We start from the raw sequence: 24954 nt of genomic DNA on the forward strand, positions 1-24954 counted from the left end.
GAGAATCTCTTGAACCTGGGAGGCGGAGGTTGCAGTGAGCTGAGATCCCATCACTGCACTCCAGCCTGGGCAACAGAGGGAGACTCCATCTCAAAAAAAGAAAAGTAATCAATTTTGACCGGGCGTGGTGACTCACGCCTGTAATCCCAGCACTTTGTGAGGCGGAGACGGGTGGATCACAAGGTCAGGAGTTTTCAGACCAGCCTGGCCAAGATGGTGAAACCCCGTGTCTACTAAAAATACAAAAATTAGCCAGGCGTAGTGGTGGGCGCCTGTAATCTCAGCTACTCTGGAGGCTAAGGGAGGGAACGACTTGAACCCGGAAGGCAGAGGTTGCAGTGAGCCTGAGATTGCGCCAGTGCACTGCGGTCTGGGTAACAGAACGAGACTCCGTCTCCAAAAAAAAAAAAAAAAAAAAAAAGAACGTAATGGAAAGAATGGAACCGCAGAAGAAAGGGAAAAAGGGAAAGTGTCTTGTAATCACTGAGAAAATGTTAAGGCTAAAATGTAGTGTATCAAGACTTGAAGATTAAAGAGCTGAAAGTACATGCCATTAATTTCTTTAAAAATATAAAATAGTATAGAAAATAGAAAAAGTAGATTTCACAAAATCCAAGACATTTTGAAAAAGGTATCTGTTTGGAGTTCAAAATAGTTTTTAGCAAAGTAACTAGTTATAAACTGGCTAATTCTTCCTATTCAATACTTCCAACAGCCTCCAATATTTCACTTCTTTCTTTATCGCCATCCAGACAGACCCTTGAGAAACACAGCTTCAATGACAGCCCAGGTCACCGCAGCATCAGGCTTCTGGGAATTGTGAGTCCCGGAATCTTTAATATTACTCGATCAGTGGTTCTACACCTTTGCACCCTTTTCGTTATTCATTTAAATTGGGTCCTTCTCCCAAGTTAAAAGTTCAATGTACTCACATGTGATAGTGCTCTGGAGAGTGCTGTCGTGATCGAAAGCAATGACAGTCACTTCATAGGGCGGTGGGCCCCCATCTTCCCCATTTTGCTGGCGGCTCAGACAGCAGCAGCGGAAGCACAGGGAAGACAGGCCACACAGCAGAAGCAGCGCGCCAATTACCACCAGCAACCTGCAAAAACCCATGGGGCAAGTGGGACTGGGATCTGGCTTTTTTCCCAGCTCTGCTGTAACCGGTCTTTAATGTCTGAGTTTTGATTCTTGTTTAAATATTTTATAGAATAATTATAAATATTTTAATTTATAATTTTAATTTCAAGGCTTTTGCTTTATAGATAACCTTCTCATTTTGTCAGCTGGAGTAAGTCAATTCATTAGAACAAATAATAAGACATTTAAGGTAATTTGAGGGGGCTGCTTTTTTTTTCTTTTCTGAGACAGAGTCTTGCTCTGTTGCCCAGGCTGGAGTAAAGTGGCATGATCTCAGCCTCCTGAGTAGCCAGTACTATAGGCACATGCCACCACACTCGACTAATTTTTTTTTTTTTGAGACGGAGTTTCGCTCTCATTGCCCAGGCTGGAGTGTAATGGCATGATCTCAGTTCACTGCAACCTCTTCCTCCTGGATTCAAGCGATTCTCCTGCCTCAGCCTCCTGAGTAGCTGGCATTACAGGCATGTGCCACCGCGCCTGGCTAATTTTGTATTTTTAGTAGAGACGGGGTTTCGCCAGGTTCAGGCGGGTCTCGAACTCCTGACCTCAGGTGATCCACTGCCTCGGCCTCCCAAAGTGCTGGGATTACAAGCATGAGCCACCACGCCCAGCTTTTTTTGTATTTTTAATAGAGATGGGGTTTCTTTATATTGCTCAGGCTGGTCTCGAACTCCTGGCCTCAAAGTGATCCGCCTGCCTCGGCCTCCCGAAGTGTTGGGATTACAGGTGTGAGCCACTGCGCCCGGCCAGGCTCTGCTTTTTAATTCACTAAAGTAATCTCCTTCGTGGAGATATTTCTAGAACAGACTACGAGGGAAGGACACAATAATGGTTTGATGTTTGTGGAGGAGATGGTATTGAAAAAGGAAATCCTGACATATTGTCACATAGGTAGTGATGAAGTAATGAAATCTTACTCCATGAGATGCTAAGTAAGTAGGCAGGCTGTCATTTGTAATGGCCCTGAGAAATACAGTGTCTTTCTGGGTATTATAAGTGAAACTTACCATATATACCAGAGATGTACCCAGTCTGTGGTCAGGCAACTATAAAGAAAGAATAAAGTTTTCTACATTAAAAATATAGTCAATCCCTGTTATAACTCCAGACTCAGAAATATGAGTTACAATGTGATGTGATACCTTGTTATAATAAAAGCACTATGGGTTATGTTTTTTAAATTCAATGTAGCTAGTTGAATCTTTTGCCAAATTATATGCTTTAAATAGTACTTTATACTATAGATGGCACTGTCCAAGTCATTTTGTAAATCATTATAAAACAAACTAGTGATTATTAGAAGTGTTCATAGAAAACATGTATGTGCCTATTGTAAACATTTATGATAAAAATTACCAAGAAAGGGCCAGGCTCGGTGCCTCATGCTTGTAATCCCAGCACTTTGCGAGGCCGAGGCGGGCAGATCACGAGGTCAGGAGTTGGAGACCAGCCTGGCCAACATAGTGAAACCCCGTCTCTACTAATAATACAAAAATTAACCAGCCGTGGTGACTCCATCTCAAAAAGAAAAAAGAAAAAATACCAAGAAAGAACTTGGAATGCAAGTTTACAAAGAGTAACTTTGAAAATGGATGTAAAAGTTAGGACTCGTGTATATTTGAGGTGAATAAAATGTAAACATAAAGAAAATTTCAGTTATGAGTATGAAAGTCATACAATCACATTTGTAATTTATCTTTTGCAAGCTGTTGCAACACTCCCACTGAGAATGTAGGGAAAAAAAAACTTAGTTTCTTCCTGCTGTAGTCTCCCAGCCCTCTGACACCAGATGTGGGTGGGTGGGGATTTCCCCACACACCAAGCAAGCAATCTTCCAGCAACAGACAACAGCTGAGTGTCCTCTAATTCAATTCAATTCCAACACTACCTGCCTGGAGACAGGATCCGATCCCATAGGGTGAGGGCTCAGTCCCCTAGACTGCTCCCCAGAATTCTGATGCCAATCACAAGTTGTTTTGCCTGTGCTTCTGACCTACTGGTTACAAATTGGGGGTTCCCTGACTCCCTCTTAGGGTTGCATTAATTTGTTAGAGCAGCTCACAGAACTCAGGGAAACACTCAGTTTATCACAAAGAATATTACAGTTTATCACAAAGAATATTACCGAGGATGCGGATGAAGAGATGCATAGAGCAAAGCATGTGGGAAGGGACACGGAGCTTGCATGTCTTCCTAGTGCACCACTCTTCAGAAACCACCACCTGTTCAGCTGTACAGAAACTCTTCAAATCCATCCTTTGGGATTTTTATGAAAGCTTCATTATGTAGGCATGATTGATTAAATCATTGGCCATTGATGATCAACTTCAGCCCCTCTATTTTCCTTGGATGTTGAAGGATGTGGCTTTAAGCATTCTGCCTTGGTCCTTCCAATGACCAGCCCCATCCTGAATCTACCTAGGGGCTGCCAGCCACCAGTCAACTCATTAGCATGCAAAATGACACTACTTACTTTGGGGATTTTGGAAATTGTATGCTAGGAGATAGGGACCAAATCAAATATATATTTCACAATATCACACCCACCGTAAAGAGTACCCGAATTTTTCACATCCAGGATCAAAGCTAATATGTATATCCGCTGAGACCAAATGGGAAGAGGGAAAAAAGTAGAAGCCAACTTTACCATGATGAAAGCTAAATAAATGTTCTGTGTTCACTATGGCAACTGTAAATTTTCTCTGTAAGAATGAAAAAAAAATACGGATTGTATGGAAGAAGGAGTAGAAGGAACTGGAGAATGAGGTGAGGCAAAGTATTTGTGTATGTTTGAAGAGTAGTAAATTTTGTTATTTAATAATTCTTTCTGATACATGAATCTACTGAAATCTAGTGAATCTATTTTTATTCTCTGGTCACACATTTCTAGAAAATATAGTTTTTTTTTGTTTTTTCACTGAACAATGACTCCTCTTAGTTTTCCCACATTTCTTACTTGTTGAAAATTCCTCTGGTTCTAATTAGATTCTGGTTTATAGGAAAGGACTCTTCCTATGGTGGCAGAGGTGTAAAACCTCAAAAAGCAGTTATCAAGTAGTCAACACCCAATGTGCATGTGAAGGTAATCAAGGCCATCACCATTTCCCTGGGTTTAACAGACCTGGCTATCGGGAAACTCTTCCCATGGCTAAATATGTATTTTTCTTCATCCTAAACAAGTTTTTATTCAAAGTGCCCCTACTTTTTAAAATTTTTATTTTATAGTTCCTTTAAGTGGAATGACTCTTGCGTATTTATCTTCACGTCCTCTGTGTCTACGTAAGACCTAAGTGTGACAGGTTTGGATTAGTTGATAACTACATCAAAGTGATAGCTAAATGAAGTCTGCAATAAATGTTAACATGCCCTAAAAACTAGAAAATACTTTCAAATTTAAAGTGATAATGTTACTTTGGAAATCACCCAAATATGTATGCCAGTGACTAGATACTAAACCCAGTCTGTCCTGGTGAGTCACTGAGAAGCAGGGCTAAGGAAGTCTTTTGCAAGTTTCTATGACTGTATAACTTGAGATTAATCGTGCTGCTTTGATGGGAAGATAGGCTTTGGGTAAAAACATGCTGTCAGCAGTGTTATTTTGAGCGCTTTAAGATGATACAAACACGTCTTTATTTTGTGATAACTCATCTATGAGATCTATTACTTAAGTAAAAATAAATAAAAGGAAGTCGTAGATGTCTGATGACATCTTGACTATCTTTTAGGGTAGTGATGTTTTTGTCTGTTGCTCCTTCCTCCCAGCTTGAACTCCATACTTACTGTTCAGGATTACCACAGTTTTCCTCGCAGCTCGTCCCAGAAAGCTGTAGAAAGAGAAATTGTCTTATACAGGGAAATTGTCTTGTCCACTGTGTTCAGCTGCCTACCAATCATCTCTGATGGTTGTGATGTGTTAGATCAACCAGTAAGAAAGTCACAGTCTTAGGGGCGGTCTATTTAGGACTGCCATTTTCATCTCTCCCATACTTGCTGGCTTTTGTACTTGAGGTAAGGGAACCGTGAAGAACAAATATCTTGTCTGTTGTTTTGGTGGTGGGTGAGCATCACCCTTTGTGAATGAGAGGTAGCCATTTACATTAATTTGTCTGTAGTAGAAAATTCCTGATCTCTCTGTCCCTCGGGATATTGCTATTGTCCTAATTCCTGCCCAGTTGAATTCTAAACCATTGCTCATTTTTATCCTCTTAGTGTGACAATGACTATACAAAGGAAGAAGGGGAAAAGCAAGGGGGCCAGTGGGACAGAAGGTCTTCTTTATTGAATAGCTACTAGATGCCAGACTGCTGACAACTCTGTTTGTTTGTTTGTTTGTTTGTTGTTTGTTTGTTTTTTGAGTCTTGCTCTGTCACCCAGGCTGGAGTGCAGTGGCATGATCTTGGCTCACTGCAACCTCCACCTCCCAGGTTCAAGCAATTCTCCTGCCTCAGCCTCCCGAGTAGCTGGGACTACAGGCACGTGCCACCACGCCTGGTTAATTTTTGTATTTTTAGTAGAGATGGGGTTTCACCATGTTGGCCAGGCTAGTCTCGAATGCCTGACCTCGAGTGATCCAACCGCCTCCGCCTCCCAAAATGCTGCTGGGATTACAGGCATGAGCCACCGTGCCCGGCCATGAACTCTTAATATTTCATAACATTTAATCACAATAACCCTCTTGGTGGGTATATTTAACCTTATCTTGAAAGGTTAAGGGACTAAGGCACAGGGTTTTAAGTAATGTGACCAGGCCAGGCACAGTGGCTCATGCCTGTAATCCCAGCACTTTGGGAGGCCAAGGTGGGCGGATCGCAAGGTCAGGAGTTCGAGACCAGTCTGGCCAACATGGTGAAATCCCGTCTCTACTAAAAATACAAAAATTAGCCAGGTGTGATGGTGTGCACCTGTAATCCCAGCTACTCTGGAGGATGAGGCAGGAGAATTGCTTAAACCTGGGAAGTGGAGGTTGCAGTGAGCCGAGATCATGCCACTGCACTCCAGCCTGGGAGAACAAGACTCCGTCTTGGAAAAAAAAAGCAAGAAAGAAATGTGACCAAATGTACACACCTATTGATGTAGACAGAACTCAAATCAAACTCTATCATAGATATGTGTTGAAAGAATCAATGGCACTGGGGACAAGTTTGCTCTAACAATTCCTCGATATTGCTATCAAGTCCCTTCTACAGAAAATAAAAAGCAAAAACAAAAAAACAAAATTGTCCACTCTTTCTTCTACCTGATTTTTTTAGTTGACTTCCTCTTTCAAAAACCCATTCAAGGCTGGGCGCAGTGGCTCACACCTGTAATCCCGCCACTTTGGAAGGCCGAGGTGGGTGGATCACTTGAGGTCAGGAGTTTGAGATCAGCCTGACCAACATGGTGAAACCCTGTCTCTACTAAAAAGTTACAAAATGAGCCAGGCATGGTGGTGCATGCCTGTAATCTCAGCTACTTGGGAGGCTGAGGCAAGAAAATCACTTGGACCCTGGAGGCGGAGGTTGCAGTGAGCCAAGATCGTGTTATTGCACTCTAGCCTGGGCAACAAGAGCAAAACTCCGTTTAACAACAACAACACCAACAACACCATTAATTCAATTCTAGAAGCTGCTTCTGTCTTCTAATCACTTGAGTGCTTTGGTATTTCAGGAAAGCAACCACAAAGGCCCTTAGAAAAGAAACAGAGATTTGTAACTATTGGGAGTTTATGGTGGGCAGTGAAGGGGTAAGGAGACACACATACTCAAAACCTATCAGTTGAAAAGGATTTGTAAAAGGATTAATAGCCAGGCTTTGCAGATAACATTTGAGAAACCCCCGTTTGTGTTTTCCTGGGAAAGAAATGGCTACTAAGGATGACAAAGCGTGTGTTTCTTCCACCCAACCATGGTACTTTCTTTCACTTGCTTCACTAAAAGTAAGAGAAGCCTCAAGTGCTCAGCAGAGAAAAGGCCACTTTTCAGGCTTGTTGCAAAGAGAAAAGAAGGGAAAAATGAAGGAAAGAGAAGGCAAAGGAAGTGAACAGGAAGCAAAAAGAAAATATAAGAAAAAATGGATTTTCAGATACCACTTTAGCTGGTCTATTAGCAAAAAAAAAAAAAAAAAAAAAAAAAAAAAAACAAAAAAACCTCAGCCCACTCTGTACAGGGGCCATACTGGAATCTGAGACTATCCAGTTTTCTTCATTTGCTCTCTCCTTGCTAGATGGCATAGCTGTATACATTTCCCCATGACAATTGCTTAGAATCCCTCAGTCCAGTGACCCTTTTCTCCACTAATGGATTACTCAGAGACTTCTGATTCATTGTAGGCCCAAAATATTTTAAAAGAACCCTCCCTCTCTTATTTCTAGACTAGACACACCTAAACTGCTAGCAGACGGTTAGAAATTCCTGGATGGGAAATTCCATTTAGGGGAATCACATGCCTAGTTTTCCTAATCTGTTTGGAATTTTGAGGGATGGGTGATAAGATGCTAAAAGAGAGAAATATACTTCAGTGACACTTTTAAAGTGCCACGGCAATCCTGCTTGTTTCCATGCTCACTCTAATTTCTGTCCCCCTTTTCATTGTCATTGCCGTCAGTCACACATGCATCTATGCAGTCTCGTAATACTAAGGAAACTTTGTAGTTTATTCATTTCCCTACGACTCCCTGGGTTCTGTATATGTCTCCCCACCCCGCAGTTCATTTCCTCTCAGATTCATCTGAGTTGATTAATCTGGGGAAAAATATTGTCTTTCTGCTTTTTCACCACTGAACTCACCAGGATGAAATGCACCAGGGCAGAGGCCATTGCGACATGAACTCGGAATCCCATCGGGCTGAATTCCTGTTTCTTCAGAATCTTGCACTGGGCATCCATTGCCTCCTTTCAATGCTCGGTGCCATATTTGACTTCTTGACCTAGAATTCTTAAGGAGAGAAACTTTTCTCAGGAATTTATCAGCTTTTCTCTCTCTCTTTCTCTCTGTCTCCTCCTACTCTCTCTGGCTATTATTTTCTATGGCCTTTCCCTCCTCTTTTTTCCTGGTTTTCTTGTTTATTCTTATTACTATTTCTCTGGCCTCCACATTTACTTCCTTTTGCCTTCTTTCTTTCCGTTATACTATTAATTCTTCCTACATCTTTAAGTTTCTTTCTCCTACTGCTCCCAAAAAGGAGACATGCAAAGAGGACATATGTGTCCTCTGAATGAAGTCTTTTTCTAGACAGTGATGAAAAACTTGGCTTAGAGGATGGTCAAAGGCAGATTACTGGTGACCAAATATATTCTTTTCTTCATCAGAAAACTGGTAATATTCTTGGTCCTTCACCAGAGTACTCCGGCGTGACTGTTGCAGGGTGAAAGTCACCCTGCTACTCTCCTTTCTTCTCTCTCCATGTGATTAACAACCCTTTCTTGCTCTTTGAAACCCTCCCCTTCACTATGTTGATAATCAACTCTCCTGGTTCTGGGTCATTTATCCCTAACCACTGGGGTAAGACTGAGAGGTTGCCAAATGAACAGAAAATGAACAGGAAAGCCGTCTCATCTTTGGAAAAAACAGACTCGAAGATGAGAAATCAAGTTGGAAGATTAGAATTTTCATGTGTTATCAGTGACATCTTCCTGCACCCTGACTTCACTTCCCATTGAAATGGATAACTGAGAAAGACATTTTTTAAAATGTCATTTAAAACCAAATTTTAAAAAAGCAAATGTATAGATTTCTTTCTTTCTTATCTTTTTCTTTGCGCCTTCTTTCTCTCTCTTTCTCTCTCTCTCTCTCTGTCTCTTTGGTAAAGTAGTGATGTGATTGAGACATAAGTCTTGCCGCTCAGGAAAATAAAACCTAAGGTCAGAATAAAAACAAGCACACACGCAAGAGCATAGAATAGTTATAATGAAACAAATCTACAGAAACAAATGCGGCTGGGTGCCATGGCTCACACCTGTAATCCCAGCACTTTGGGAGGCCAAGGGGTGCTGATAACTTCAGGCCAGCAGTTTGAGATCAGCCTGGACAGCATGATGAAACGCTGTCTCTACTAAACATACAAAAATTAGCTGTGTGTCATGGCAGGCACCTGTAATCCCAGCTACTTGGGAGGTTGAGGCAGGAGCTCTCTTGAACCCGGAAGGCAGAGGTTGCAGTGCACGGAGATCACACCACTACACTCCAGCCTGGGCGACAGAGTGAGAATCTGACTCAAATAATCAAAATAATAAAAGAAACAAACGAATGCTGTATGAATGATTTATACTTAAGTAGGTGATCTTTTTCTTAATACCAAATATTTAATAAAAATATTATTATTATTATTATTATTATTATTGGAGACAGTCTCTCTGTCGCCAGGCTGGAGTGCAGTGGTGCGATCTCGGCTCACTGCAACCTCTGCCTCCTGGGTTCAAGCAATTCTCCTGCCTTAGCCTCCTGAATAGCTGGGATTACAGACACCCACCACAACACCCAGCTAACTTTTCTATTTTTAGTAGAGACAAAGTTTCACTATGTTGGCCAGGCTGGGATAAGAAAAGGAGATGTCAGTTTACAGTGATATATCTATCTCAATCTCGTAAGAATTGAATAAAACCTCCTTTCAGGGCCTTTCACGCTTAGTAAATCTAATTCTACTGAGTGATTGTGGAAGGGAGACTCTTGAGTGGGCTGATCATACTCCAAGGGTCCTCACACACAGCTTGATGATGGGATATGAGAATGGAGGATAGAACCTGTTTTTGTTGTCAGCTAAGGAAAACAAATAGTGAGAGAATGGCCTGGTACAATCCTGGTGATTTTAAATCTGTCAGTTTCAAAACAGAATGAGCACTGACAGTCTTTTGGTTTTTACTTTTTTAAATTAGCCAACTGGGGTTAGGATGAAGAGTGATTTCCAGATTACAGTTGAAGACTTGGCAAAGGTGGAAGGTATTTTATAGGACAAGGAGAGCAGAGCTTTAGGTGGTCTTCCACCAAATTATTATGTAATTTCTCCGGTCCTTAGTGTTCCCATTCATACAACAGGAGCGGAATACCCACTTGACCTGCTTTAGATGTTATTTCCTAGAGCAAATAAAAATAAGAGACAGGAAAGCATTTTGAATAGGATATTTCTATCATGAGTGCCCTGTACCTGGGGAATGCATCATGAAACTTTTTCTTCTCTTTTTCTTGGCAGAAAGACAGTAGAGCAGCAAGGCCTAAAGCCTAGCCAGGATACCTGGGTTTAAATACTTGGTTTTGTCACTTTGGAGCTGTGTGATCTTGGAGCAGGTTATTAGATCTCTGTTGACTCACTTTCGTTTTATATAAAATGGGGGTAATAACAGTAATATTTATTTGATAGGCTTATACAGATTAAATAAGTTAATGTGTGTAAAATTAATATAATAGTCCTAACTGATACTTTTTGTGTTCGCTAAGATTATTTTGATTTTCACTGAATTTTACCAATGACCTTTACTTTCAAGATTCTGGGTAATTACTGTCCTTTATGCTTCTCTTGTGTATTTTTATACCATTCCCTCTCCAGACCACATGTTAGTTTCCTGATATTCTAATTCTTGAATATTTTTCCTTACTAGCCTGGCCACTTCTTCTCCCAACCATGCTAGCCTTCACCTGCCTAAACAGGTTTCCTGGTTAACATGACTCCCCGCTCGCATTGCACTTTTCTAACACATGATTGCCATCATCTTTTTGCCCTCCAGCTTCCAAACAGGTTTGAACAAAATGGGTTCTGTTAATGACCTTGTGAGTTTCCTTTCTTAGAATTATTATTAGTGTTTTTTTTTTTCTCACCAGATTAGTCCCTGGAAAAATAAAAGTTTGTTTTTATCATAATGAATGAGACTATGCCTTGGGGCAGCTTTTACTCTGAATCCGGTCCCTAACCAAGCCTCCATATAGGGAATGATGAAAGAAGAAAGATAATTCAGGCAACAAGACTGAACAAAGCACACATTGGACAGGTACAGAAGGACAGGTAGCTGGGGTAGAGGGAAATGGTCTCATTACAATCCTATACAATCTTGTGCAGTTCCATTAAGCTTGTGAATCATTAGCTTATAACCAGGTAGTTAAGGACTTAGAGTGGAACCAGCAGACGGTGCATGTACATAGACTTTTACACCTATGCCTCAGGGAATAGTTATACAACTGGTGTAACAAGTGTAGCCAAAATAATCGCTTACTTCTGGTTCCGTTGATCATTCTCCTTTTGACTTTGTGTAAGTCAGGTGGCCAACTATGGATTTCTTTCCTCTCTGTGCCTCAATAAAATAGAGGCCAGGACTATTATTACTCTGAGGCATCAACCTCAAACTATAAGTCAGTGGGCAGGGCCGCAGCCCCGACTTCAAAAATAAATAAGAAGTTTCATCTTTGCAATGCTTGGGAGATCCCTGGGAAAGTGTTTCCATCTGATGAGCCACAATCTCAGCCCAGGGACTGAGTGACAGCCTCAAAGGCACTGAAATCAGTAAAAAGATTAGAGTTTAAAAAGTTAAACAAGACGGAGGGATTCAGTTAATCGTAGAATGTTTTAGGTTTATATGCCGGGTAACCCATCACCACAAATTATGTGAGCCGCAATGTAAAACAACACACTTTTATTATTTCAAAGTATCTGTGCGTCAGAAGTGTGGGCACAACTTAGTTGGGTCCTCTGCTTGATGTCTCACAAGGCTGCAATCACGGTGGCTGCTGGGCTGCGCTCTCATCAAGCATTCCCAGGTGAGCCTGGGAAGATTCACTTGTAAGCTCTCTCAGGCAGAATTTATTTCTCCATGGCTGCAGGATCCATTTAAGCTTGCTTTTAAAAATCTAGACAGAGAGATAAAGATGGAAATAGGAGAGGGAGAGTGACTATAGCATAATAGTCACTATACCTTACATAAGCACATGTAGATGATCACACACATTCCCGCACTTCTGCTACACTCCAAGTCATAGGTCTCACTCACACTCAAGGCGAAGGATTACACAAGATCATGAACGCCAGGAGGCAGGAATAATGAGAGCCCCCCCAAATTTTTCAAATCTGGCCGGGCGCCGTGGCTCACGCCTGTAATCCCAGCAGTTTGGGAGGCTGAGGCAGGCAGATCAGGAGGTCAAGAGATGGAGACCATCCTGGCTAACACGGTGAAACCCCATCTCTACTAAAAAATACCCAGCAAAATTAGCCGGATGTGGTGGCGGGTGCCTGTAGTCCCAGCAACTCGGGAGGCTGAGGCAGGAGAATGGCGTGAACCCGGCAGGCTGAGCTTGCAGTGAGCCGAGATCGCACCACTGCACTCCAGCCTGGGGGACAGAGGGAGACTCTGCCTTAAAAAAAAAAACAATTTCAAATCTGTCCAGTTATCTGCCACACAAGGACTGTAGAAACTATCCCACTGATCTTTAAAAAGAGGATAAATCCAAACATTCATCAATGGATAAATAAAATGTGGAATGTGGTTTATATATACAAAGGAATATTATACAGACTTAAAAAGGAACAAAATTCTGGCACATGCTACCACACTGATAATTGTTGAAGACACAGTGCTAACTAAAATAAGTTAGACACAGAAGGACAAACATTGTGTGATTCCACCAGTATGAGGTGGCTAAAATAAACCAATTTACAGAAACAAAAAAATGGAATGGTGGTTTCCAAGAAAGGAGAAAGGAATTGGGATTTGTATTAGGTCTGTGCAGAGAAAGAGGATCAATAGGATGTGTACATACGTAGAAATAGATTTATTATAAGGAATTGACTTTTGTGATTATAGAGTCTGGTAAGTTAAAATCTGGAGTGTGGGCTGCCAGACTCGGTTGGCAAGTGGAGAACTGGGAGAGTCGATGGCTTAGTTCCAGTCCATAGACGGCTGGAGAATTCTTTCTTATTTGGGGGAAGGTTAGAAGTTATTTTGTCTTTTAGGCCTTCAACTTTTGGATGAGGCCTACCCACATTATGCAGCGAAATCTGCTTTCCTCTGCTGATTAATATGTTAACCTCATTTAAAAGCATCCTGTCTGGGAACCCCATGGCCCAGTCAAGAAGACACATAAGGGCAACACGGTGGCTCACGCTTGTAATCCCAGCACTTTGGGAGGCTGAGGCGGGGGGATCACTTCAGGACAGGAGTTCAAGACCAGCCTGGCCAACGTGGTGAAACACTGTCTCTACTGAAAACACAAAACAATTAGCCGGGAGTGGTGGCGGATGCCTGTAATCCCAGCTACTCAGGAGGCTAAGGCAGGAGAATTGCTTGAACCCAGGAAGCGGAGGTTGCAGTGAGCTGAGATCATGCCATTGCAATCCAGCCTGGGTAACAAGGGCGAAACTCCATCTCAAAAAGTAAAAAAGACACATAAAATTCGATTCACCAACATAGGAGTTATTGCTTGTTGGGTACAGAGTTTCAGTTGGGGAAGATGGAAAGTTCTGGAGATGGATGGTGGTGATGGCTGCACAACAATGTAAATGTACTTAATGCCACTGAACAGTACACCTAAAAATGGTTAAAATGGTAAACAGTTTATGTTCTATAATATCCATGGCATCCAAAATAACTGAGTCAGTATAGAAATGATAATATGCCCTTTTCAGTGTGATATCGTTTCAGTGTTTTTTAATTTTTTTTTAATGGAGTCTCGCTCTGTTGCCCAGGCTGGAGTACAGTGGCACAGTCTCAGCTTACTGCAACCTCCACCTCCCAAGTAGCTGGGATTACAGGCTTGCAACCAGGCCCAGCTAACTTTTGTATTTTTAGTGGTGACAGGGTTTTACCATGTTGGCCAGGCTGGTCTCGAAATCCTGACCTCAAGTGATCCACCCTCCTTGGCCTCTCAAAGTGCTGGGATTACAGGCATGAGCCACTGCGCCTGGCCAACTTTTTCAATTTGGTCTCAAATACTCTGCACATAATCAAAGGAATACAGGAAACAGGGAGGAGGGAAATGGATCCTCATTAGACTGTCAATATTGGTAATTTTTCCTAACAGTTTCTTATATGTTTTATTTATTTATTTTATTTCTATTCTTCCTTTGTCTATCCTTTTCTTTTCACTTTTATTTTTTTCCTGGAGCAATTTAAAGTAAATGCCGGATATCATATCATTTTGCTTATAAATACTTCAGAAGACATCTCCAATAGATATATATCTGGTTAGGAGGTTGTCAAGGGAAAATAGATAAGTATTCTATCAGTAAATACATATAGACATACTTGCGGGTCTCTCATGTGACAGTCTTTGTGACATGTGAGAGTCAATCACGGATTTTACTGAAATATATTATTTGATGGGCAATTCAACTGTGCTGAATATTAGTACTATACAAATAGCTATTATCTATTGGGTTCTTATTACGCTCCAAGTACAAAGTTTGTCATTTTTACCCAGCTCGTCATTTGAATTCCTATAGCAATGTGACATTTTTCACAAATGTAGTGTGAAAAAGTTTATAATTTTTACCCAGCATGTCATTTGAATTCCTATAGCATCGTTATCAGGTAGACATTATCCCTAATTTCCAGACAAAGACATAGATTCAAAGTATTAAGATTTTCCAGGACTGCAGACTAAAGGAAAGTACTGAAACTAGCTCTTTCTGGTTTCAAAGCGCTCTCTGCTGCTATGTTACACTGGCACTATATGAAATAGTAGCCCCAGATAAATTCTAAAATTACCCAGGACACCATTGCTGGAAATGGGAACCATATGTGATTCACCCCAAAATTCTTAGATCTATCGCCAAATAAAACAGTGAAAATTAAAAGAGAATACATGTGATTTCTAAAAGACACCATATAGAAACAGTCTGCTAAGTGAAATTAGCAAACAAACATTGCAATAAAATATTTTGACCCAAAATTCTAGCACATTTTTCACAAATGTGGTGGGACTTACTCTCTTTGAATTTCAGTTTCTGTATCTGAAGAGTGGGTACAATATCTCTCCTCTAATGCTCATGAAAAATAGTTCTCCCTTTCATAAATTGCTTAGCGAAATATCCTGAAACACCTTCAGAATCGCCACTTTCTCCACCTGCAATACACATAACTCAAGAATTTGCGTCAGCGAACTTCCCAATATGAAGCAAAGCCTCTCCTTCCTCCTACCAATGATTGAGTCATTCTTCTATTAGATAACAGTAGCTATTTAAATACTTCAGCAGAAGCTCACATATTTTTAGTTTGTTGAAGTTCGTGACTGCTTCACTCTCTCATTCTTAGCTTGAATTTGGAAATGACTTTTGATGACCTAAAGATCCAGACTATGAAGGACCAGCCTGATGAGAAGTCAAATGGAAAAAAAGCTAAAGGTACTAGGGATGGGAAAATGTGTACAGGGAAAGAATCCCAGTGTTAGCCCCAAAATGTAAATTCACCGAAATATGGGATTAGAAAGCTAAACACCCAAGTACGGGAAAAGAGAATTAATACCATTTACTTAAAAGAAAAACAAGAAGGCTGTAATGATGATGATGATGACAACTTATTTATAACAATTTATACTGAGTATTTACTACAGGTTATTCTATATGCTATTCACTTTAAGTGTATTATTTCTCGGGATCTTCACAACATTTTGAGATTGGCACTATTACTCTCTCCCTTTTACAGAGAGCTAACTGGGCATCAGGAGGGCTGACAACATCATCCAGTTTTATGGAGCTAATAAGTGGTAGAGCTAGGACTGTACCACAAACTCCCATTTATCCAGAAGTCAATACATCGGAGGACTCGGGAACCAAATTTATCTGGTGTATATAATGATAATTTCTGTAAGTGTCCTTCAGGCACTGCAAAAACCTGAAGTTCCTCATGAATTATGTAGGCAAAGTAAATGATATTCAGTATAGTTCAGCATAAGTTACATTTTGGTGTGTACTACTGCTTTGAAAAACTATAAGTTCTGTTTGACACATACAGTAAATTAAATTGCATAGGTATAAATTAATTAATAATCCCAGTTCCACAGACAATCTGGGTAAGTTGCCTTTTATTCTATATCCATTCTGAGGGAAATGAATAGAATATAAGGAGAGAAAGACAGAAAAGTATTGTCAGAAATTTGAATAAAGGAATTCCAAATTATATTTCCAAAAACAAAACAGAAATTTCTCTCAATAGAGAACGTAAGTGTGAGCATGGAGTGATTTAACATTTGAGCTAATGAACTAAATTGCTATACAAACAGTGCTGGCATTTATAGGTAAAACCAGAAGTGAACAATCATCATTTGTTTCTTTACTCACTCATTATTTGTGTAGTAAATATTGAGGGCATGAATTTACAATAATCATGAGATTGATTCTTCTTTCAGAATCTTGGTTAGATCGGGTACCTACTGCAAAGAATTGGATTGGTTTCTGATTAGAAAATCACTAGGAGGGGCAGCAGTTGGATTAATGATCTCTGCCTACCAAGGACACAGGTCAAAAGGGAATCTATAGGAAAAGGAAACACGTACCTTCCTTCACAGAGTCCTGTGATTTTCTTTTTCCTCTAAAAATTCAGTTTTTCATTATTTAAGAGTGATGAGGCCAGGCACAGTGGCTCTCGCCTGTAATCCCAATACTTTGGGAGGCTGAGGTGGGCAGATCATGAGGTCAGGAGTTCGAGACCAGCATGGTGAAACCTCGTCTCTACTAAAAATACAAAAATTAACCTGGCGTGGTGATGCACACCTGCAATCCCAGCTACTCAGGAGGCTGAAGCAGGAGAATTGCTTGAACCTGGGAGGCGGAGGTTGCAGTGAGCCGAGATCGTGCCATGGCACTCCAGCCTGGGCAACACAGCAAGGCTCCACCCCCACCCCCCCCACAAAAAAGAAAGTGATAAGAGTATCTGATGCCTTACAGTGTGGAATGAACGGTGACCAGAGAGTTGAAAGACTGGTTGAAAGATTTACATAGAGGTATTTGCCCCTGAGGCTAGAACTAGGTAATTATTTACAAGAGACACAGCTATCTTCTACAACTTTTCTGCTAGCTTGTCACATGCACTCTAGAAGCCAATAAGTATTGAATCAGAGGATGAACCATATTTATCCCTGTCAAGTTTCTATCTTCTTGTTGACATTTGTGGAGTCTAACACAGTACCTTTGACATATGAGAACTTTGAATATATCTGACTACTGCTTGACTTGGATCATTATACATTCACATTGGAAATTATATTATTATAATATTCCAGGTCATGTAGCTACTGACAATTAGACTAAAGACTTATCTTTGGGTTTTAGCATTTGTGTGTTCTTAAGCAAGTCAATAAACCTTTCAGTCTCCTTATTTGCATACAGAGGATAATGATATAAGTACCTTATTTGTTTATCTCACAAGGTGAGGAAACCATAATACATTGTATGGGATGTGTTCCTACAGTAAAACCAGTAATATCTGTGTTGTATTTTTTTTAGTGGTGGAGCACATAATTGGATATTCATACACCTGTGAGCTATGTGACATGTTTTTTTCAAAATGGTGAATATTTCTCTTGTAAAATCAAGCCTACACTTGGTGTGAGTGTAGGATATGCTGTTAATATAAGCTAAATTAATATCAAGGTTTCATCCCTACTTTTCTTTGATTAATAACCCCAGTTACAAGTTGTAATTTTGGTGGACTCATAATCAAATGGCATAAAATTATTCATAAAGTTATTTGAGGTAATCTCAGTTGATTAACTGAAGAGAGCTTGTTTGCTTTATGTCTGACATTTGTTTATGTTACTTATAAAACACACTGTGTGTGTGTGTGCGCGCGCACATGTGTACACGTGTTCTATATTAAAAACTTCAGGCTCTCTGCACTGTGGATGAAGTTGATTCAGTCAAGCTGGACTGTGAGTTTCTTGAGGAGTAATTGTGGGGAAAGTAGATAAAGTGTAAGCTTTAGAATCATATATTTAGATTCAAATATCTGGTATTGAATCCTGGCTCTGAATTTATTGGCTGTGTGACCATGGGTAAATCACTTAAATTCCTTAACTCTCCCTATTTTCCATTCCTAAATGTGTATGATGAATTATTTGCAGTGCTATTCGGAGGACTAGTGGTATGGAATGCAAACTATTTATGTCTATTTACTAAAACATAAACAGAGTAAATCACCAAGTACAGACAGGCTCCAAAGAATGGTTCGCTTACTTGTTCCCTCTTTTTTGTCTTTCTGATTCTATCCTCTGTCACTCTAGGCCTTCAGTTTCTTTATTCTCCATGGTGGTGCCTGGTTGCTGTGACTCTAGCAGTCCTCTGCCTGGGATTAGTAGTGACCACTATGGTGCTGGGCATGCAATGTAAGTGCTAAAATAAGGAACTGATGTTTACTGGGGTCGGGGTGTTGGAAATGAGGTTAATAAATATGGTTTATAAGTTCTTTTCATAACAACTACCAACAGCCTTGACGTAGATTCATTTTAGGCAAAATGTTTTTAGAGTGACCGTGAAAATAAATGGGTGTATTGTTCACCTTCAAATGGATAGAGCCATGAAATAAAAATTACAATTGGTAGGCCTTTTTTTATTTGTTTGTTTTGTTTTGTTTTGTTTTCATAACTTCATGGATAGGCCGGGTACAATGGCTCACGCCTGTAATCCCAGCACTTTGGGAGGCCAAGGTGGGTGGATCACCAGAGGTCAGGAGTTCAAGACCAGCCTGGCCAACATGGCGAAACCCCATCTCTACTAAAAATACAAAAATTACCTGAGTGTGCTGGCACATGCCTGTAATCCCAGCTACTTAGGAGGCTGAAGCAGGAGAATTGCTTGAACCAGGGAGGTGGAAATTGCAGTGAGCTGAGATCACACCATTGTACTCCAGCCTGGGCAACAGAGCGAGACTCGCTTTCAAAACAAGCAAACAAACAAACAACAACAACAACAAAAAAACGGATAGAGCCTGTTTAAATTCTAGAATGATGGATAAGATAATAACTTAAAGTTACTAATCTCCGAGATCATCTGAGAGGCCCAAAAGTAAAAGAAATTGTATTTAGCTTGCGGAGTTTTGATAGAGATAATTAAATAGCATTTTAATGTTAAGAACCAGAAGCACAATCTTAATAAATAAAACATTTAAAATAAAATATGTTTCACATTTATAATAAGAGTATTTAGAAAAGAGAAGATATTTAGAAAAAAAAAGAAGTGAAAAGAAGGTCTGGAGTGGCCAAGAAGGAAACAAAATGGTGCCCAACATTCACCTGACCTGCCTGTGAATTTAGGTTGTAGATCTGAGTTGTTTAGGCTACCCAGGATCCAGGTTATTATGGCTATTGAAGTGCTATTTGCTTCTTAACTGCTGTTCAAGTTCACAAACTACTTTATTTTAAATTTGTGAATACTTAGGGCCTTTCCTAGTGACTAGGAGAAGTGCCCTTGACTTAGTGGTGGTGGTCAGAAAAATCTTCTGAGCCTTTGATCGCCTTATAACAGGATCAAAGCTACCTTCAAACCAAGCGGTCTGCTTTGTATTGCACCATCAAAATTCAGGAACTGAGACATTTGACCCTTAACATGTTATTGCCTGCTTGATTTCACAACCTTCACTTTATCTTCACCCTTCCTAAAATGTACTGTGGCCAAGGGGGAAAAAAAAAGAAAAGAAAAGAAAAAATGCTTTGGGGACTCTTGTGACACAGTGTGTGTGGCTGTCTCAGAAAAGGGGTGTATGTCGCAGTTCTTAAAATTAGGAAGTCTGGAAGACTAGACAGAATGGGAGGAGATATAGCAGAGGAATTAAGACATAAATAGAGTAAATCACTAATGACAATTCCTACTAATAGTCGCTGAGTCTGGTGGGTGTCTATTTTAGGTTTTCCTTATTTTATTTATTCTAACGCTGTACTGGTTATCTTGTGATTACTTTTAATTTGTAACTCAATAAAAAAAAATCTTGGGTTTTTTTTTTTTTTTTTTAGACGGAGTCTCCCTCTGTCACCAGGGTGGAGTGCAGCGGTACTGTGATCCCCCTGCCTCAGCCTCCTGAGTAGTTGGGACTACCGGCACACGCCACCACCCCCAGCTAATTTATTTGGTATTTTTAGTAGAGATGGGGTTTCACCAAGTTGGCCAGGATGGTCTCAATCTCTTGACCTCATGATCTGCCTGCCTTGACTTCCCTAAGTGCTGGGATTACAGACCTGAACCACAGTGCCTGGCCAAAATCTTGGTAATTTTTTAAAAAATTACAAGTGGTTGCAATGTTCCTGACATTAAACAAAATACTGCAGGAATATTCAAGAACCTCCCAATCTGTAATTTCTGAGTAAATTTGGGTCATTTTTCAGCAGCTTATTTTATTGTCAAAATAGATTTAATTCTGTTTTGATTTCCTCAAAAAGTCCCTGGAGGGATTTTTATTTGAATTAGAACTGCAGTCTTAACGCAACTGTGATTCAGTGTCCCAGGTGTCTCACCTCCTAAAGCAACAGCAAGCAAACCTAACTCACCAGAAAAATAAACTGGAGGGACAGATCTCAGCCCGGCAACAAGCAGAAGAAGCTTCACAGGAGTCACAAAACGAACTCAAGGAAATGATAGAAACCCTTGCTTGGAAGCTGAATGAGAAATCCAAAGAGCAAATGGAACTTCACCACCAGAATCTGAATCTCCAAGAAACACTGAAGAGAGTAGCAAATTGTTCAGGTATTGGGAGAAGAGTGGGTCAGGAGACATAGTGGAAGCTTTCTGTGCAACCATAACTGTTTTTTGGAAACAATTCTGGGCTCAAAATTGGTCTATTGTTATGCATATCATTATTCATTCATAATGTTCTATATAAGAAGTTCTCAATTTCTTTTTCTTTTTCTTTTTTCTTTCTTTCTTTTTTTTTTTTAGATGGAGTTTTGCTCTTTTGGCCAGGCTGGAGTGCAGTGGTGTAATCTCTGCTCACTGCAACTTCTACCCCCTGGTTTCAAGTGATTCTCCTGCCTCAGCCTCCCAAGGAGTTGGGATTACAGGGGCCCACCACCACGCTCTGCTAATTTTTGTATTTTTAGTAGAGACGGGGTTTCACTATGTTGGCTAGGCTGGTCTCGAACTCCTGACCTCAGGTGATTCACCCACCTGAGCCTCCCAAAATGCTAGGATTACAGGTATGAGCCACCGCACTCGGTCAATTTTTAATTTTTTAAATTTTATTTTATTATTATGTTTTTATTTTAAATGGAGTCTTGCTCTGTCATTCAGGCTGGAAAGCAGTGGTATGATCTCAGCTCACTGAAGCCTCTGTCTCCTGGGTTCAAGCGATTCTCCTGCCTCAGCCTCCTGAAGTGCTGGGATTACAAACATGAACCACCACACCCAACTAATTTTTGTACTTTTAGTAGAGACAGGGTTTTCCCATATTGAACAGGCTGGTCTCAAACTCCTGGCTTCAAGTCATCCGCCTGCCTCAGCCTCCCAAAATGCTGGGATTATGGGTGTGACCCACTGTGCCTGGCAAGAAGTTCTAAATTTTTTATCATAACAACCCTATGCTATGTCAAATCCTTGAGAAATGTGATTTAATTAAGCATAGCTTTTGGTGGGTTTAAGTTTTCCTTCTTTATAAGAGCCTCTTCTTTTTAAAATATTAGTTTTGAGATTTGTCTTTCTTCCTTTATTTTTTTTAATTTTTTGAGACAGGCTTGCTGTGTCACACCCAGGCTGGAATGCAGTGGTGTGATCTCAGCTCAAGGCAACCTCCACCTCCCAGGTTCAAGCGATTCTCTTGCCTCAGCCTCCTGAGTAGCAGTTTTGAGATTTTTCTTGAAGAATTCTGCCACCCCCACCCCTTTCCATAGATCCTTATCTCTTTCCATTCCAATGCATTTTAGTCATTGTGTTTCTTTTTCTTTGGGGTCTTTTTGTCCTTGCAACTGTCTACCCCTAACTCTACATTAGCTCATTCTATGGCATTATTTCTTAAAGTGTACTACATCAACTTATTTTATTTTATTTCAGTTTTTGGAGATGGAGTCTTGCTCTGTCGCCCAGGCTGGAGTGCAGTGGCCTGATCTCAGCTCACTGACACCTCCGCCTCCAGGGGTTCAAGCATTTCTCGTGTCTCAGATTCCTAAGCAGCTGGGATTACCGGCACCCATCACCACGGCCCGGCCTTTTTTTTTTTTTCTTTTCTTAGAGGGAGTCTCGCTTTGTCCCCCAGGCTGGAGGGCGGTGGCACAATCTAGGCTCACTGCAACCTCCACCTCCCGGGTTCAAGTGATTCTCCTGTCTCGGTTTCCCGAGTAGTTGGGATTACAGACACCCGCAACCACCCTTGGCTAATTTTTGTACTTTTAGTACAGATGGTATTTCACCATGTTGGCCAGGCTGGTTTTAAACTCCTGACCTCAGGTGATCCGCCTGCCTCGGCCTCCCAAAGTGCTGGGATTACAGGTGTAAGCCACTGTGCCAGGCCCATCAATGTAAATAGAGCCAATGGAGGCAGACTGGCTTGCAAACCTTACGCAGATACTTCAGCTTAGACAAAAATCTGAGGAGTCCAAGAAGTCTATTTATATAAGAAAAAATGAGTGATTTTTAGTTGTCTAAAGGGACTCAGAATCCAGAAGCAAGCAGAAATAGTAGCATCTGTAAGAAGACTATGATGTGAGCTCTGATATTGTTACAGAAGCTACTGTATTATTTGGTCTTTCTGCGCAGTATGTCATTAAATCAGGCATATGGTTTTAGGCATAGGGAGAGTGAAAAGATGTGAGATAGAGTCATTCAGAGGTACTTTATTTCCTTGGAGGTGCATAAATTAGTGCCCCACTGTCAGGATTAGTAAACAACTTCCTCTAATAAACAGAGATCTCTCTAGCTTCTTGCTTGCACAATTTACTTAATCTCAACCACATAATTTCTTTGAATAAAGAGTATATAATAACAGTTCACAGGTACCTAAGCTTTTCCTTGATAGGTGAAACCGTGAGACCTGGATAAAGTGAAATGATAATAAAAAGTAATTTTGTGTGATGTTTTGCAGTTTATTAATCCCTTCACTATTTAGAGATCATTTACATTTTCTTTTTTTTTTTTTTTTTTTGAGACGGAGTCTCGCTCTATCGCCCAGGCTGGAGTGCAGTGGTCGGATCTCAGCTCACTACAAGCTCCGCCTCCGGGGTTTACACCATTCTCCTGCCTCAGCCTCCCGAGTAGCTGGGATTACAGGTGCCCGCCACCTCGCCCGGCTAGTTTTTTGTATTTTTTAGTAGAGACGGGGTTTCACGGTGTTAGCCAGGATGGTCTCGATCTCCTGACCTCGTGATCCACCCATCTCGGCCTCCCAAAGTGCTGGGATTACAGGCTTGAGCCACCACGCCCGGCCTACATTTTCAAAATTAACAGAAATTTTTAGACAAACTAATTTTTAGCAAGTGTCAAACATATTTAATCTCTTTAAAGTTGGAGCTTGCAAGGAAATGAATATACCACCTTCAAGAAGGCTTAAAGGGAGAAGGTTTATCTATTAGGGATAGGAATGTTTATAAAAGTGGACATAACCACATACTAACCAATGATTTATATCACAGGTAAAGCCTAAGAGAATTTTGTCTTTATCAGTTGTATGAGATTAAACCTATAACAGGACCATCAGAACTATCTCTCAGAGATGCCCTGGATGAACAACTAATGAAAAACAATAAGTGATATGTCTGATGCTGGCAGATATACCAAGTAACGTGTTCCATTCCTTGACAGTGTCAGATAAAGGCTAGTTAGTAGAGATACCAAATAAACTTCTGCCTTTCATCAAAAAGGCTTTTCTTTTTTTAGATGGTGTCTCGCTCTTTTGCCCAGGCTGGAGTGCAGCGGTGCGATCTCAGCTCACTGCAACCTCCACCTCCTGGGTTCAAGCAATTCTCCTGCCTCAGCCTCCTGAGTAGCTGGGATTACAGGTGCCCGCCACCACACCAAGCTAATTTTTGTATTTTTGGTAGAGATGAGGGTTCACCATGTTGGTCAGGCTGGTCTCGAACCCCTGACCTCGTGATCCACCCACCTCGGCCTCCCAAAGTGCTGGGATTACAGGCGTGAGCCACCGTGCCCGGCCCATCAAAGAGCTTTGAGAAGTCTTTAAAAAGTAATACTAAAATCCCACATTAAGAAAAAAAAAAGCCAGGTCTTCCCAGTTTGAGGCAAATTTTATCTTTTTTTTACTAAAAAGTCTGTGGTCTTCAATGTATATTGAATACTGAGAGGTTATTACATGTTTGCTTTAGGCCAACAAGCTAGTGAGATGCAGGGCCTTTGCAGGAATAGACTTTACATTTAGCAATGGAATGTGTGGTGATTCTCAAACTTTACTATATGTAAATAGATTGTTAAAAGTGGCAGATTACAGATTTACCTCAAGATTCTGTATCAGAATGTCTCGAGAGTGTCACTGAGAAACACTTCCTCAAATGGTTCTAACTTAGAACTTTGAAAGGTAGTATGTTATAAATGGTGAAACGCCCAGACTCTAGAGTCACATTGTCTAGGTCCAGATTCTCTTCTATTTGTCAGATGAAGAAAATGACTGGAACCGATCTCAAAGAGATACTATGGGCCGGGCGCGGTGGCTCAAGCCTGTAATGCCAGCACTTTGGGAGGCCGAGACGGGCGGATCACAAGGTCAGGAGATCCAGACCATCCTGGCTAACACGGTGAAACCCCGTCTCTACTAAAAAATACAAAAAACTAGCCGGGCGAGGTGGCGGGCGCCTGTAGTCCCAGCTACTCGGGAGGCTGAGGCAGGAGAATGGCGTAAACCCGGGAGGCGGAGCTTGCAGTGAGCTGAGATCCGGCCACTGCACTCCAGCCTGGGCGACATAGCGAGACTCCGTCTCAAAAAAAAAAAAAAA

The 24954-nt window shown here is 40.9% G+C and overlaps 2 protein-coding genes across 6 annotated transcripts in view; one reads left to right on the forward strand and one right to left on the reverse strand.

Annotated features, from left to right (window-relative positions):
* The window catches only part of TMEM52B (transmembrane protein 52B), a 20090-nt gene extending 3190 nt beyond the window's left edge, over positions 1 to 16900 (reverse strand). The window contains exons 1-5 of one of the 3 annotated variants that reach the window (XM_011952723.1): positions 16591 to 16900; positions 7908 to 8055; positions 4924 to 4967; positions 2151 to 2189; positions 933 to 1102 (exon numbers count right to left, since the gene is read on the reverse strand). In XM_011952723.1, the coding sequence (XP_011808113.1) occupies positions 933 to 1102; positions 2151 to 2189; positions 4924 to 4967; positions 7908 to 8006 (352 nt within the window). In that variant the 5' untranslated portion in view covers positions 8007 to 8055; positions 16591 to 16900. Of the gene's footprint in view, positions 1 to 932; positions 1103 to 2150; positions 2190 to 4923; positions 4968 to 7907; positions 8576 to 16590 lie in introns of those variants that run through there. The other 2 variants (XM_011952719.1, XM_011952727.1) reach the window with 2 other exon arrangements.
* Positions 15238 to 24954, forward strand: part of OLR1 (oxidized low density lipoprotein (lectin-like) receptor 1) — a 14486-nt gene continuing 4769 nt past the window's right edge. For all 3 annotated transcript variants that reach the window (XM_011952704.1, XM_011952713.1, XM_011952717.1), the window contains exons 1-3: positions 15238 to 15439; positions 18316 to 18417; positions 20522 to 20767. In XM_011952704.1, the coding sequence (XP_011808094.1) occupies positions 15364 to 15439; positions 18316 to 18417; positions 20522 to 20767 (424 nt within the window). In that variant the 5' untranslated portion in view covers positions 15238 to 15363. The remainder of the gene's footprint in view (positions 15440 to 18315; positions 18418 to 20521; positions 20768 to 24954) is intronic.

Source organism: Colobus angolensis, unplaced genomic scaffold (assembly GCF_000951035.1).
Source record: "Colobus angolensis palliatus isolate OR3802 unplaced genomic scaffold, Cang.pa_1.0 Scaffold11, whole genome shotgun sequence".
In the NCBI taxonomy this organism is placed as follows: domain Eukaryota; kingdom Metazoa; phylum Chordata; class Mammalia; order Primates; family Cercopithecidae; genus Colobus; species Colobus angolensis.